The sequence below is a fragment of the Lepisosteus platostomus genome, chromosome 4 (assembly GCF_059453375.1).
Source record: "Lepisosteus platostomus isolate fLepPlt1 chromosome 4, fLepPlt1.hap1, whole genome shotgun sequence".
NCBI lineage: Eukaryota > Metazoa > Chordata > Actinopteri > Semionotiformes > Lepisosteidae > Lepisosteus > Lepisosteus platostomus.
Genome location: NC_142614.1, coordinates 56,709,394 through 56,724,881, shown reverse-complemented (window position 1 = coordinate 56,724,881; position 15,488 = coordinate 56,709,394). Strand labels below are relative to the sequence as shown.

The 15,488-nt window shown below is 35.4% G+C and overlaps 1 protein-coding gene across 1 annotated transcript; it reads right to left on the bottom strand.

Moving 5' to 3' along the window:
• Nucleotides 1-1,509: 1,509 nt before the first annotated feature.
• LOC148673469 (membrane protein FAM174-like) lies at nucleotides 1,510-13,820 on the bottom strand. Its single transcript, XM_088629958.1, has 3 exons — nucleotides 13,314-13,820; nucleotides 9,851-9,982; nucleotides 1,510-3,220 (listed from the first exon to the last, which is right to left on the bottom strand). Exons 1-3 carry the CDS (start codon nucleotides 13,676-13,678, stop codon nucleotides 3,217-3,219), a joined length of 501 nt encoding a protein of 166 aa, XP_088486084.1. The 5' UTR covers nucleotides 13,679-13,820; the 3' UTR covers nucleotides 1,510-3,216.
• Between the last annotated feature and the right edge of the window lie 1,668 nt (nucleotides 13,821-15,488).

Genomic DNA, 15,488 nt, shown 5'->3' with positions numbered 1-15,488 from the left:
GTGTGCACAAAAAGTGCAAGCCAAGGGCACATCTGAAAGAGTGATGAAACCAGTTAAATTTCATTTCTATTGGCACAGCGATTCCCAAGACAGAGACAGTTTAAATTTGCAGGAAAAAAAAATGGTGATCAGGCATTCACCTTGGCGTAAGCAGGAATGCTATTTAAAATAAAAAATGCTTTTGAATTCCGAAAACAAAATAGAAATCAGGCAGCTATTGTGGTTTATGCAAAAACCCAATTTTGCTATATGCTAATGGTACACACAGCAGAACACTTACTGTACTAAATTTTTAGTTCATTGTCCAAACAGCCATTAAATTAGACAGAAGGAGTGTGCATATGAAGCAGCATTTGGCCAAACTGCTGATGACCCATAATGAACAGAAAAATTGCAACTTGTGCAAATCAGAAGCAGCTATGGTTATTTGTGAAAGCTGCCAAGTTTCAATTTAATCAGTGAAGCAGTTCCCAAGATAGAGATGGTTTGTGTCTGGAGAAGAAAATGGCAATCATATTGCCATCTTGGGGAACTCTATATATGAACAACAGAGCATCTGATTTATACTCATGAGAAATAACACTGTGTTTTGAGATAAATGACCAAATACTTTTTAAACAGCAAGAGTTATTGTTATGGGATGCATAACGATGACAAATAAATGGAACCCAGCTATCACATATATTTACCCTATTGGTACCAGAAGTCTTAATTTGAGGTTTGGAGTGAACTGGTCTAACAATTATTGAGTAGGAGCAGTTTTCCTTGATAGGGTAGATTTCTCCAAATGGTTTAAGATATGTTGTAGGCATAACATTTATATTAGCAACTTTTAAGGTGCAAGCTTTGTACAATTTTGCAAGCTTTTTAGTTGAAAAACCTTGATTAAATCTGCTGTTTCAATTCAAATAAGATGGCAGTTCTTACATTTTTTTAAAGGATTTTTAAATATATGGTTCAGGCAACTACTTTGATTTATCCAGAACTCTACCTCCTTTTTTTTTTTGCATACTATGAAGTATAAAGATCCTCCGCTGCCCCTTCTTTGAAATTGACAAGTTTTGGAAAGTGGGAAGAAAAAATACCATCACTATAGGGTTCCACTATAGTAAGCATGCAGTCACTACAGTCTTCTGTGGAAGCCTTAAAGATGCAATAGTATCTCAGTAAAAACAAGAAACATTTAAAATGTCTTTGTTGAGCATGTGGGCATCATCAGTACTTCATCAGTTTAATTTGTGAAAAGGGTTTCATGCTTTTTGAGTAACTGGAAGGGTATCAAAAATCATATATTTTGTTATTAAGTGCTTGGAAAGACAGGGTAAGGAAAGTAAGACAATGATACTATACTTGTGTGAACCATTTCCAGCATCTTTCCTTCCAATGCACTAAATGCCTGCCCAATCGTTATACTGTACATTACATTCATTGATATTCAATATATGAATGCAAACAGAAGACAAGAATAATGTTGTACACAAATGTCATTACAAATACACATCAAAAACATTAACTGTTTAAAATATTTTATTCATATTGTGTAAACTTAAAATGCAAATCATCAACAACATCTTGTTGAGCAATCAATAAATCTCTCTCATCCTAAAAAATACTCTACATGTACACCCAATCCTCTTTATTCACAGGAAATACAATCCCGAACTGCCCACAAATAACAAAAAACAAAGAACTAGGAAAAAAGTATCTTCTATTCCACATATACAGTATACCACAAGTATACTTAATACACCATGCAAATCAACATACTGTATACAGTATGTCAAAACATGACTGAAACATATTGCATACAAAAATAATTACATAAAATACAATACTGCATATTCCCAATGTTTTCCATTATAAAAAATAATTACAAATTCACATTATGCACACAACTTTACAGATTTTGAGTGCAGTAATCTTCAGGAATAAGGGATGAGACTACAGTGCTGGACATGAATACCCAAGATGATATCTTGATGGCATCAGATGAACCAAACTGCGATGATGGTGAAGTTGCTGATGAAATAATTATGCACAACTGTATCACTGCAGCTCATCTTCCTTTATTTTACTTTTTGGCATGACCACAAAAATGGCATCACAAAGCCGCAAAGGACTGTGAGCACCCGTACAATACAGAGTGAATAAAGGACTTGGAAGAGATGCGATGGGCAATGTGAAGAAGAACACACATGTCCAAATTTGAAATTGAGTCTCGAAGACGATCTAAGAAGCTTGTGCCTCTGAGAGAAACGCAGAGACTGGAGATAAAGAGGAAGGGATGTACACAGAAATATTATTTCAGCTGCAATTCATTGGTTTGCAATTCTATTATTTGCAACTGAAAATACTAGATGACTGTAAAAATGTGGTAATATACCCCTTCATACATATTCAATAAATTAATACAATCTGATTATATGTAGCCAAACGGTCAATCAATCTTTATTATCAATCATGCACTCATACCTCACTTTCGAAGAAACAGTATTAAAGTGTAGCTGAGGTGGGTAGGTTTTCTTAACAGCCATGCTAAGCTTAACAGATGGAACTCGGTGAGATTAAAACAACTGTTACAGTCTTTCTTATTTGTCTCAGTCCAACAAATGGAATGGAAGGAAGTCTGTTTATTTGCTCATAAGACACAGACTATTCAATAATATGTGACTATGACATAGTTGTCTCCATTTTCATTTTGAACATGGAGTTACTGTAACAACATCTTCATTTTCACTTAACTAAAAAGCCAGCCAACTGTGAAAAAATACAGAACACTTAGCATTGTGGAAACCTTTGTAAATTTCCCAGTGTATTCACTATATAATTCAATGTCAAAAGCAGTTTTTTAAAAATAGCATATTCACCTTTCACTTAATCTTAGAAACAATGGTGTCATTTGGTCCAACCACACACATAGCTTGCAGGTCAACCTTTAATATCTTAACAAATACTATTTGCACATATCATCCAGTTATGTACTGTATAGCGAAATCATAATGCAATTAAAAAAATCACATTTTCTAAACAACATTCATTTGGCTCTGTGTTGAAAACAGTGCAATATCAATGTTAAGTGTTTTGTATCCAAATGATATGTATGGTAAAAACTTAAATATACTTCAAGAAAGTTCAGTTCTGAAACATGTCTTTGCCTCATAAGTTCATGAACTTCCTTTGGTTTTCAGGTGTCTACATTTTCCAAACTTTGCCATTTTATCTGTAAAAAAGAAAACAAAAATGTCAGATTGTTACTACTGTACATACCCACAATACGAGGAACTGCCCCATCTAAGCTCTTAAATCCATCCATTTTCAAAACTACTTTATCCAAACAGCTTTACAAGAGAAGCCAGAGCCCATACTCGTAAGCAATGGACGCAAGCAGGATACACCAGGGCCAAATTTACAAAAGCGAGTTAACCTACCAGAACGTCTGTGGACTGTGGGAGGAAACCAGAGCATCCAGAGGATACCCATGCGAACATGGGGAGAACATACTGTATAACGTCTACACAACTCCCAAATCTACAAGCACCACAGGAACGGAACCCGGGTCTGTGAGGCACCAGTGCTAACCACTGCAGCATCCCTAGCTCTTAAATGATAATATACAAATTATATTCACAATAACCACGGAAATCACAGAACTACACAAAAGCAGAGGCATAACATCAAAAGCACTTTCAAATGTGATCTGTTTTATTAAAAATAATTTCAGGAGAAAATAGGATAGGCTGCATTACTGCATTATAATGAGTATTTTCAGTACTACTGGAATAATATTTCCCTGTTATTTTATGTATTGTAAAGTAAGCAGTGTATGTTAAGCTATTTCATGATTAGGACTCCTACCATTTGTCTTTAGGGCAGTAAGGTCTAGCATACTGGATTGTCAGTGGGCACTTAATTATATCAAAGGTTCCCATGGAGAGTTACTTTAATGAGAAAGAAAGATTTGAAACAATCTTCAGGAAAGCCCATGTGCTTGTTTTTTCCAGAACACGAAAAAAAACTGCAGAAAGGGAAATTATTTTTAGCATTTAAGAACTCAATCTAAGGTACAAATGAATTTTGGTTTCTTATGTGATGTGTTCAATTGGAAAAGCCAAATATATGAGTCAGAGTTACAGTTATGGTTTAAAATTTTCATATATCAAATAAGATTAAAATTCCACACTTTGGAAGAAAAACATCTTTAATCTTTGGCGTTTATCTCGACAAATTCATATTTACCAAAAAAATAATAAGTATACTCTTGTTAAATTGTTTTTAAATAACCCAGCCATTTACAATTTGCTGTTTATACTATGATACCACTTGTCACTTATCACAGGCCAGAAGGCACCAGAAAAAGAAAACCAAACTAAGGCAAGCATACAGTAGCACATCAGTTGGTACACATTCAGTTTTCTGCAATTCATAGCTCCATGCATATATAATGCTATAACATCTTTTAGGTCTTTAAAAAATCGGAGGTACTAAAATACAAAAATATTTTTTGGCGGGTGAATGTCCAATGTCTGTGATGTTCATGTTCATTCTGAACAAAAATAAATGTGTTTCTTTTTGTTAATTTAAAAGCAATATCCCTGTGGAAAAATCTGCCAACAAGACTATTGCTTTTTCAGAACCTAAGGCAAAAGAAATAACTAAGTACAGCATCTAATAAACCCAAGCAGTTGCCCATCAGAGATGAGAATCTTGCTTTATATGTTGGTGTGTTTCCCTGTAGGACACCGACTTGCCACAGAACTACGCCTGAGCAATATTCCATCCACAACACTCAGCAAACAAGAAAATATTTTAACTACTAGATGCCTAGAAGAATTGTTTAGCAACAATAACCCACAGCAGAAAAAAAACAGAATATTCACAGTTAACTGAATTAAGATTAAGAAACTCAAGACAGATGTAGTGAAGAAATGAATGGGGCTATTCTTCTCATAACGTACCTTAAGGGTATTTTTAAAAACATAAAATATAACTACTTTTTTTTACTTGTAAAAATAACCAATAACCTACTTATTTTAAACTAAATTTTTTAAAGAAGAGAAGGTTTATTGCTTTTTTCTCTATCCATTATGTCTGAAACCTCTCTGTACCTTTGCATTACAGAGTGTGAATCAAGGAATCCCAGTAGTTTGCTATTTTCTTAGTATTCAGAAATGAACTGTAGCAGCAAGGTACACTAAGCTCATTAAACTAATAATTACGTTAATGATTAATCACCCAACTTACAGTAGCTCCTTTCAGTCTGGAACTCCAGGAGGTTGACTCATTTGAGTTTAACCCTGAACTGGAGGTCATCGGTCAATCATCCAAAACAGGACCAACCAATGAGGAACATTATACTGTAGGTGGAGAAGGACACTACACCTGATGATGTCACAACCAATCACTAACCCCGACTACTAGACTTTGAAGGTGGCTTTTGCAAGGCCATAAACTTTCTCTTGATCCTCTCTCTAAATCAAGGTCCGGTAAAAGAATTGACTGCAATTACTATTGTCAAAGTCAGAAAACTAAACAGAGCTCTGTCCAAGACTTCCTCTGCACAAGACAAATGGTACAAATAGCTAGCCACCCTAGTTTTCACCTGTTCAATGAAACTGATATGGCTGGACTTCAAGAAGCCTGATTATCACAGGTATATTCAATAATAGCAGTACACCATGCAGCAGATGGAATTCCATGTCACTTGCAGACTGGAACAGAATCAGACCTTGTGCATTGTAGGAAAACCAAGCTCAGTGTGATTCCAGCCACAGACCTTTCCTCTTTTCCCTTTGCAACAGAGCTCGGCCCCGTCTCTCCTTAGGATTTTCAAACTGCAAATAGAACAGTTGGCCTGTGTATTCCGATGAGTAATACAATGCACTGTAGCTCTCATTCCATTGTCACATTTTTAAATGAACATTTCACCAGCTCTCCAAACCAGGTTTCTCCTGCAAAACTAAACTGAAAACCTACAATATAAAATGGCAGATTGAAGAGGACAACTGATGAATTTTAAACAATTACAAAATTGTCACAGGATGTCCTCTTTGTCTTAACATTTATTCATTACATATAATTTAAAAATCTAATTTTATGCATATACGCTGAGTACAGAAATAAGTTTATAATTGCAAATTTACACTTATCAAGGAATAGAATGTGATATCTGTAATATAAAAGATCCACTGACATTTTATTAATCATGCTTGATATAGGCATAGTGTATATGCTGATTAATATTAATAATCAGAACATCCAAAGGAAACAGTGAAAGTCACATACTAGTAGTGTTTACCCTTGAAAGCAATGCAAGCTGTACATCTGTAGTAATGCTTTGTGCACTGCTAAAGAGGACTTGGCTTCACTGCTGTTGAGTCTACCTGAGATGTTGTTCTTACATACCTAATGTACAAAGGCACCGTTTTTTTCACCAGACTCAAAAGCTCAAGTTAAATCACCTTTGCCTGTTCAGCTCAATCACTAATGAAGTGTTTTAGTCCAGGTCAATTTCATTTAACTCAGTCATGCAAAATCAAATTTAAATTGACTTTATAATACATTACCCAAAATCTGCAGGCTTTACTTTATTTTTTCTAGAAAATACAGTATATGCATAACATAGAGCAAAGCAGACATATAGATTTATATCTAAATGTAAAATCAGTGAATGTTAATAAAGACTGGAAACACATCTGTACAGTATGACAATTAATGTTTTTAAAAATGGAAATATGCTTTACTAAAATGAAATGAATTATCATATCATGGAACTGACAGTTGCCCATAGACTCTGGCAATTTGTAGAACTGAAAAGAACAATGAAGTTTCAAGCACCAGAAGAGTTTGGTTATCATCAACAGTTCTTTGTCACCTTTTCAAACCGGATCAATGTTTGAAGTTCAAACAGCAGCTCAGTTGTAATGCTCCCTTGCCATTGCGAAAAAATGCCCTATTTTTTCAATCAACACACAATTTGTGATCTTATCTGATCAATTTGATCTATTTGCTGCAACGTCAAAGGTTATTTAGCCAAGATTTTTTGTAGGTTTAAGTTTTAAATATAATAGCATACAATATACATGTAGTACTGATATAAATTTAAAAAGTTCAACTTCACTGTCACATTTCAGTTTTACTAATCAACCAATGACATGCATTGTTAACAGGTGACGGTTAACAGCAGCACTAAACTGAAAACAATTAAAGCTTGATAGACTGACCTTATTCAAAGTCGAAATATTCTGTGACTGGGAAATAACAGATTTACAGATAGAAACCTCTTTTTGAGAAGTGTGAATTAAGTCTGCAAGAACCTTACTGTTTGACCATTACGTAGTATGCCTGCCTACATTTAAGGTTCCCTGACTTTACATGGCCAGAACTTGAATCTGTGAAAATATTCTGACCTTCAGGTCTGAAAAACACATTTGATTTTTCCTGGGTTTCCACAAATTTCATGACCCATACAATTGTGACAAAGGCTAGGATGCATCCTGTTCATCCTGAGCTACTGACAATTACATTCCAGGTGTTATATAGGGTGTATTTCTTGTAATGAGGTCACAGCTTGTTCAATTTTTATCAAATTGTATTTTTACAATACAATACATTTGACATTCTGAAACTCATGTTGCCCGCACCTTGGTTTTAAAGGCTAACAATTGGACAGTGTAAAGACATCTCAGACTAAAAGATTTACTACATAAAAAAAGGGAACAAGAACAAGGTTCTACTATTAGTTAAAAGGCACTAAAAAGATGTAATCCCATATGGATAAAGTAGATGTAACAATTAAGAATAATCTGGCCACCTGTTGCACAAATCAAACCTCAAAAAAGGAAGAAAGAGGAGCCCTGGTCACGAAGATATACGAATGTATTTAAGAGTCACAGGTGGTGAGTAGTGTCATTTAAATAAAAAAAAATATTTTGTTTAAGTTATATAAATTATATTAAGTTATATCACATATGATCCTACATTGCTGAAATCAGTAGCATTGCTAAGTTTGGGTATTTCTGTATAGCACTGTATGCATATTTAGGGCCTCATTTTCATAACAGTGCAAAGCAAAATGCATTCACATAATCCAAATCACTGTTCAGGACCAAGCACAGGTGCTGTCTGTAATGTGGGAAAATCTTGTCTTGAGGTCACAGAGAACAGCAAAAATACTAATACTCCTTCGAAGTGCTATTCCAAGTTTAGCAAGTGCCTAAAAAATAGAATAAACAGAAAGAAAACTAATAATGAACCTACAATGTACACATATTTTAAGAATTAACAGAGACTACATTATTGACTTTTAAATTTCAGACAAGGATTGAGTCAGCTTCATTAATATGCATGGACACCGCGAACACAAAAATTCAGTGGGTGTATACGTTATCTGAAAGGCTACTTCATTTTAGTTAGGGTTCCTACAAAGCCAGAGCCTATCCAACCAGGGACACCAGACAAACAGGGAACATCCCTCTCCCCTGGAAGGGACACTGGGAGGCTCAGTAGCTTATATTTCAATGAATCAATATGTATACTGTATATGAATCAATCATATACTGTATATGAATCAATCATATACTGTATCAAAAATCAAAAATCAAATTTAGATATATGAATCAAATTTTGATTGACATTATTAGAGGTTTGATACTCCCCTTGGTGTCATTTGGTTTTATAATAATTCTTACATTTTTAAATAATGTCCCTGTAGAAATTAAAGCAGTTTAACAAAAAATGATCAAAATAATATCATGTGTGTATTGTATGAAAGATCACTTCAGTGTGTAGTCTGGCCAGGGACAGATACAGCTATAGAACTGGCCAGTATACTCTACTGTATATTCCTACCTATCACATACACTTGGCTACTGCCATTGGACGGGGTCAGTCCCTCTTAGTACTTACAGGATTTAGGGTAGGAAAATCATACTCTTGCTACTTGCTAGGACATACCTGCAGCCAGACTTCCCTTTCTGTAAACATCAACTAAATAAACAGAAATCAATTTCCACAGACACACACTGTCACAGTCTTAGAAGCGCATTGTGAGAGTTTTCATGAAAACAAACAAAAAAACCCCAATAATAGGCACTGCATTCAATGTGTGACTGACAAGAGCCTCTTTCATAACTGGAAGATGAAGTATTTACACCAGAGGTGTCCAGTTCTTGTCTTGGGGGGGCCAAAGTGTCTGCAGATTTTCAAGGTCACTCGAAAGTTGCAGGATCTGAATAGCTTGGAGATGCTGTTAAATGAGTTCAGTTAAGCCAGAAACCATCTGGTTTAGCTCATTAAAAGCTGATTTGAAATAAAAATCATGGAAACACCAGCCCTCCAGGAGCAGGTTTGGACAGCCCTGATTTACATACCAAGTATCATTTTACAGCTCTAGAAGAAAAGAAAGCACAGTTGTTTCTCTTAATGTACAGTGCTTAGCAAGTGTGCTCTGAAATATAACCATAGGGGCATATCATATTTAGTAAAATCATAATGAGTCACAGTAGACTCTTTACTCAAAGCATTATTCTAACTTGGTAGGAATCATAGCCAATACTCCAGACTTCGCTCTTCTTAATATGTTATAAATCAGCCATTACTTATAAAAAGGTACACAATTATACTGAGTAAGCAGCATCACAAAAATCAGTCTTGAGTTACAAGAAGCATTAAACAGCTTAACAAAAAAAACTTCCATGAATACAGGATGCTTTATTAAAAGTTATATTTCTTTTTTTAGAAATACATTTTTCAAAATTATGCGACAATATCATACATAGGCTGTTAGAAAGGTATTTCAATGACCTTACAAGGTGTAATCAGCAAGACACAGACCGATCCTAATCATGCTTACCTCCTTGAATGACGAGCATCAAACAATGTGGTATCATCGTCTTCATCCTCGTCCTGCTCCAATGGTGTCATTTCCATGGCAAGATTTGTGTCCAAGACTCCATACCTCCTTGTTTTACGGTTCTTTTTCATTCTGAATTAAGAAGAAAAGATCTTCAGTACAAAATACACGCAAACTTCAAACACATGGTGGTTTTGATGTTAACTATGATAACCTCATGGCCTCATTTTTACAATACGTTCACAGTGCTCCACACTTACTGTACATGCCACATCCTAGCAGTGGAACACGCTTACAGAACGTATTGCTTGACAGAATTCCAAAATATGCTACTAATCCTTTAAAAAAAAGTATTCTGACTGCAAGGCAAGAGAGCAAAATTATCTTAACCTGCCACAGTAGCAGTATTTGAAGAGCACATACTGTATAAGACCTCAGCCGAGAAATCTACTTTAGCATGTTCATAAAAGTAACCAGTAGCAAATTTCAATATGAATTTCAAGTACAATACAGAGGTATCAAAACCCTGTTAAAGTGTACATCTGTAGAAATTATAGTACTAACATTCTTCATTCTTCTAACACTAATACATTTTTCTGACAAAATAAAAAAGGCTTAGGGATAAAACAAAAAGAAAAGAATAACAGAAGAAATAAAGCCTCATGTTCTAGTCATTAATATCAAAATAGGTTTAATTTTTCCTTTGGGCAAACTGTGGGCAAAGTGCCCACTCCAGAGTACATTAATCAGTTGGGACAGTTTTCACGTAATGAAAATTAAATTTAAAGACTTTCCTATTTGCTTCCTAAGTAGAGGTGTCTGTGTTCTGGGAGTTCATTTTTTATTGTGCAAACTGATGTCCTACAATCAATTGAATGAAGTGTAATATTGTGCCAAGAATTGGTTTGTGTAAAAGCAATGGAGAATTACAATTTCTTACCATTTTACCATTGAAACGGATTTTAAATAACCTAAAAAGGTTTTACCAATCCGATATTTTTTTAGATGCAAAAAAAATAAAAACTTAATCAGTGTATGTGAAATAATAAGTGAACCCTAGTTTACTGAGCACAAGTAAATAGCATTGGTAGGTTAAATAATTGTGTGAATAAAAAAAAGAAGCGAGTTTGGGCACTCCCGTCTTAAAATGTCTAAAAATAATCAAAAACTTTGAGAGTGTGGTTTACACCATACAGGATAAAGGAAACGCATCACGACACAATCAAAAATAAATTTCAGAGGACTTCAGAAAAAGAGCGGTTGATGCTCATCAGTCTGGAGAGAATTAATTAAAACATTTCTAAACTTCTGGGGCTCCATTCATCCATTCGGGAAATGGAAAATATCTGAAACCACAGTGACTCTATCCCAGGACCTGGCAGGTTGTCCTGCCAACAACAATCCTGTAAATCATTGAGGAATTCACAAAGAACCCCAGAGAAACATCTAAGGATCTGTAAGTGTCTATCTGCCTAAACCATCAGAAATAAAACTGGACGGATATGGATGTCATGGGGAAAAAAGCATTGCTCTCTACAATAACATGTCAGCCATGTCAAGTTTGCTGAAGTGCACCTGGTTGATCCACAATACTGCTATAAGAATGTTGTCTGGACAGTCATATCAAAAGTTGAATTTTTTTACTACAATTAGAAATGTTTTGTGTTGTGAAAACCAGATGCTTCCTTGCAACACAATTGATGTCCCTCATCTTTGATGGAACCATTAATTCAGCACTGTATTGGCAAATTCTGGGGGAGAATTCCAGGCCATCCATTCATCACCTGAAGCTGATCTGAAAAGAGGTCATACAACAAGACAACAATCCTAAACAAACAAGCAGGTCTCCAACAGAATGGCTAAAGAAGAAATTTCGCATTCGAATTGGCCATTTAAACGTTGTACCTGAATGACCTGAAGCGAGCTGTTCACGCAAGGAAACCCTGAAATATCAGGGACTTGAAGCAGTAAGAGACTGATAAACATTTACAGAAAATGTCTAACTGAAGTCATCGCTGCTCAGGAGGTGCTGCCAGAAACTGAATCTAATTTATTGACATGAATCTAATCTTAATTAATCTAATGTATTCCCACAATGGGTTATTTTAATTAAATAATACAAATATATCTTTGCATTCCATGTTTAACTAAGTTAGCTTTATAATTTATTGAGACTTCCATGAGGACATGAGGATTTAATTACTTTGCAGTTGTAAAATATACAAAAATATGGACCAACCTAGAGAGTTCATAAAGCTTTTCTTGGCACTGTATATCATTTTCACTTTTTGGAAAGTCACCTTAGAACTTCTTTTGTCTTCCCTATTTAGTGAATTAAAAAGCAGTAAAAATGTATTAAAAGTGACCATGTGGAAAAATAAATATGTGATTTCAACTTGATTTAAATGGCATTGTAGTTTAGTCTACCACTTCTAAACCACACTTGACTTAATCATACATAATGTTACAGACAATATAAGATGCACCTAATTTTGCATACAGTACAGTATGTACAGTATATACAAGATATCTTTTATTTGTACTTGTACTGTAGCATTACTTTAACTGGATACTAAAAGATTGCCAGAACTTATAATGTGAAATTCCTTAGCACATAGGGTTAGTCAATACATTTCAAAATGTTCATGAGAAAATATGGTTACATGTAGATTAATACAGCATTATAAAGGGTATTGAATGTATTTGCATTTCTGTGTTTCACAAGTCTGTCTTGCAGTTGAACACTATTTTATAAATACTGTTATTGTGGTTAGGACACAGTCCTAAATACAACAGAGGAATAATACATAGCTTAAAGCAGATAAATATAAATAAAAATGTTTATTTTTGTGGGCAAGCAGATCAATTTCAATTTATTTCAGATAAATGAATCAACACTGATTAGTCTTTTTCTCGCCTGAAACCTTTCCATTAATTCAATCCAGATCAAGGCAATAGTTTCTAAGAGGACAGGAGTCACACAACACAGGTTACAGATATTTTTTCTCTTTAGGCAGTTCTTTAAAGTTCCAACTGCAGTTTTGTTTGTAAGTTTAGTTCAATAAGGTATAAATCGGCACCAGCCTCATTACTGAAAAATATATGTTTCAGATCGTTCGGTTTTAAATTTTACTCTCAAAGCCCCTAATTTAATGAAGAAGAAGAAGAAGAAGAAAAAAACGTGTCCACAAAATGCCCGTAACTGGTTCAACCAACCCATGTGCAGATGAGTGTTCTGAACCAGTACCAAACAAAAATAATTAAATCCAAAATGTTACGATGTTGCAAAAGACAACAGCGATATAAAACTGCGAAGGATTTGTGAAAACAAAACAAAAGCAAAAAAAAAAATCACCTCATCGCAACTCTGTCGCCGCTTTTAAAGAGGATGTCGCATTACAAAATCATCTAAGAAAACAGAAAAGTAGCTTAGGCAATCGGAAAACTATGATGCAGTCCTTACTTGACAGTCCTGATGACGAAATAAACGATGACAAGAGCGCTGACAGCCACAAGCACATACAGTGCCCTCTGAATGGACATCGGTCTGCTGTCATTCGCGGCCAGCTCCGCTGCCACAGTCCGGCTGATGCTCTGGAAGTCGCCCGTACTGTTGTTTTTGCCTTCCCTGACTCCAACGGAGCCTGTGTGCGTATTCATTTTGGTATTAACGCTGCTGGCATTGCCGGTGTTTTGGCTGATGCCCACCTGGATCTTTGTAGACGGAGCTTTGTACGGGCCAACTGTGGCAACAGGAGGCAAAAGTACAGGCAGTAAGATGCATACAAACAAACTAGCCCTAAAGACCCGTGTCTTTTCAGGACCCATGTCCTAAAATAATTTTCTGTTTTTTTTTTTCTGTCAGCACTGACGTATTGTTATAACACACAGAGCAGAATCAACTCCCTTATTTCCCTCATATTGTTTATGCGTTGACTTCCTACCGTCGCTACGCAGTGTGACATCATCTTCCCTGCGTGCCTGCGGGAGCTGCTATTGATGGGCTTCAGAAACTGAGGAGAAGACACCCGGATGTACCTGTAAAACGTGTTTGGTAACAGTAGCATTGCAATGAGTCTTTTTAAATTAAGCAGCAACGTCTGTTTAGTAATGCAATTAGGTAGAGCTCTCACAAAGTCACAAGACCCAAGCATACTGTACAAACGAAAGAAAAATATCCTGCAAATGTTTTTTTTTGGTCTTTGACCTAAAATGATTAGTCATTGACAATGACAATTGAAGTACTGTACACATTCTTTATTATTAAAATATCTTTAAATAGATATTCTAAAAGTACTGCACATAATTTAGTCTACAATGTTTTAACAACAAGAAATGTTAAAGATGTGAGATGTGTACTGTATGTGGCATCTGTATGTGCCACCTTATTTTCCAGTAGTAGGCAGTTAGCGTGATTAATAATAAAACAGCCAAAGAAAGAACACAAAATCAAGTTTAAAAAACAGAATGCAATACGTGAATATATGTGTAAAGTTAAGAAAAGTTTTATCTGCCTACCATCATCAGAAACTCCTGGTGAAGGTCAGGAAAAACAGGAGCCTGCTATTATCTAAATGTGTAATTTTCCCAATCAATCAAGGAATTGAACAACGAATAACAATAATCTAGAGGCAGATGGAAATATGCCAGAATATAAAAAACAACATCACAGTGCCTCATGAAATGAGTTTCTAATGTATTACATTGACCCAGAGCAATTTAGTGAAATAATGCTTCTCTTTCTAATTAAATGATACTGAAAAAAAATCAATACAACTGTTGAGGCTAAGACTTCTTGTCCATCTGTTTAACTATGTTTTTCATTCTTCTTTCTCATTGTTTGCTTCACTGATTCTGGTTGTCTCACATAGTTCTGCCTGGAAAGGTCTGCTAAAGGTCCCCACGTCTGGTGCCTTTTTGAAGGCAGTTATAATGGATACCTGAAAAAAATTGTTTATAAGATAAGCATTTGTAGTTATACACAAAGATTCACTTCTTTACTTTTTTTAGGAAGCAACAAAAACAATGCATCTTTTGTATTAAATAAAGTCTTGTGTTCTCATCTGTATACTATCAAAACCTCACTCGTCCACTATCTAAAGTTTAAAACCTAGGATCCAACATATAAAACAGAGCATCTTGTCTGTCTGTTCCTTTATGCTGTGGTGGGAAACCTATGTGGCCTGTTGCTTAATTTCATCCAGGCCGCAGGAGCCGGGTTGGTCAAATATTGCATAGCCTCCTCTGACATCCAGGGGAAAGTCAAGAGCTATGTACAGTATGACCACAAACTTGTCCTGCCACACATTTTGCACACCCGGCATTTTGAATTTTGTGAAAGGAAAAGAACTGTCATTTATGGTTGTATTTGATGCCACCACGATACTGACAAAAGTCAAAAGACTAAATATTCAGGTTCAGGTACAACTATGTTGTGTATGTGTGTGTAAGTACTGTATGAGGTGCAACTGTAATTGAGCGGACAACAATAAGGCTGCTTTCTGTCCCTGTATTTCCATATTGCATAAGCATATTTTTATTTTGCCACGGGGTGAAATTAGTACTCTTTATCATACTAAGGGATTTCTATCCATCCGTTTTCTAAGCCGCGTTATCTAGTACAGGGTCACGTCACGAT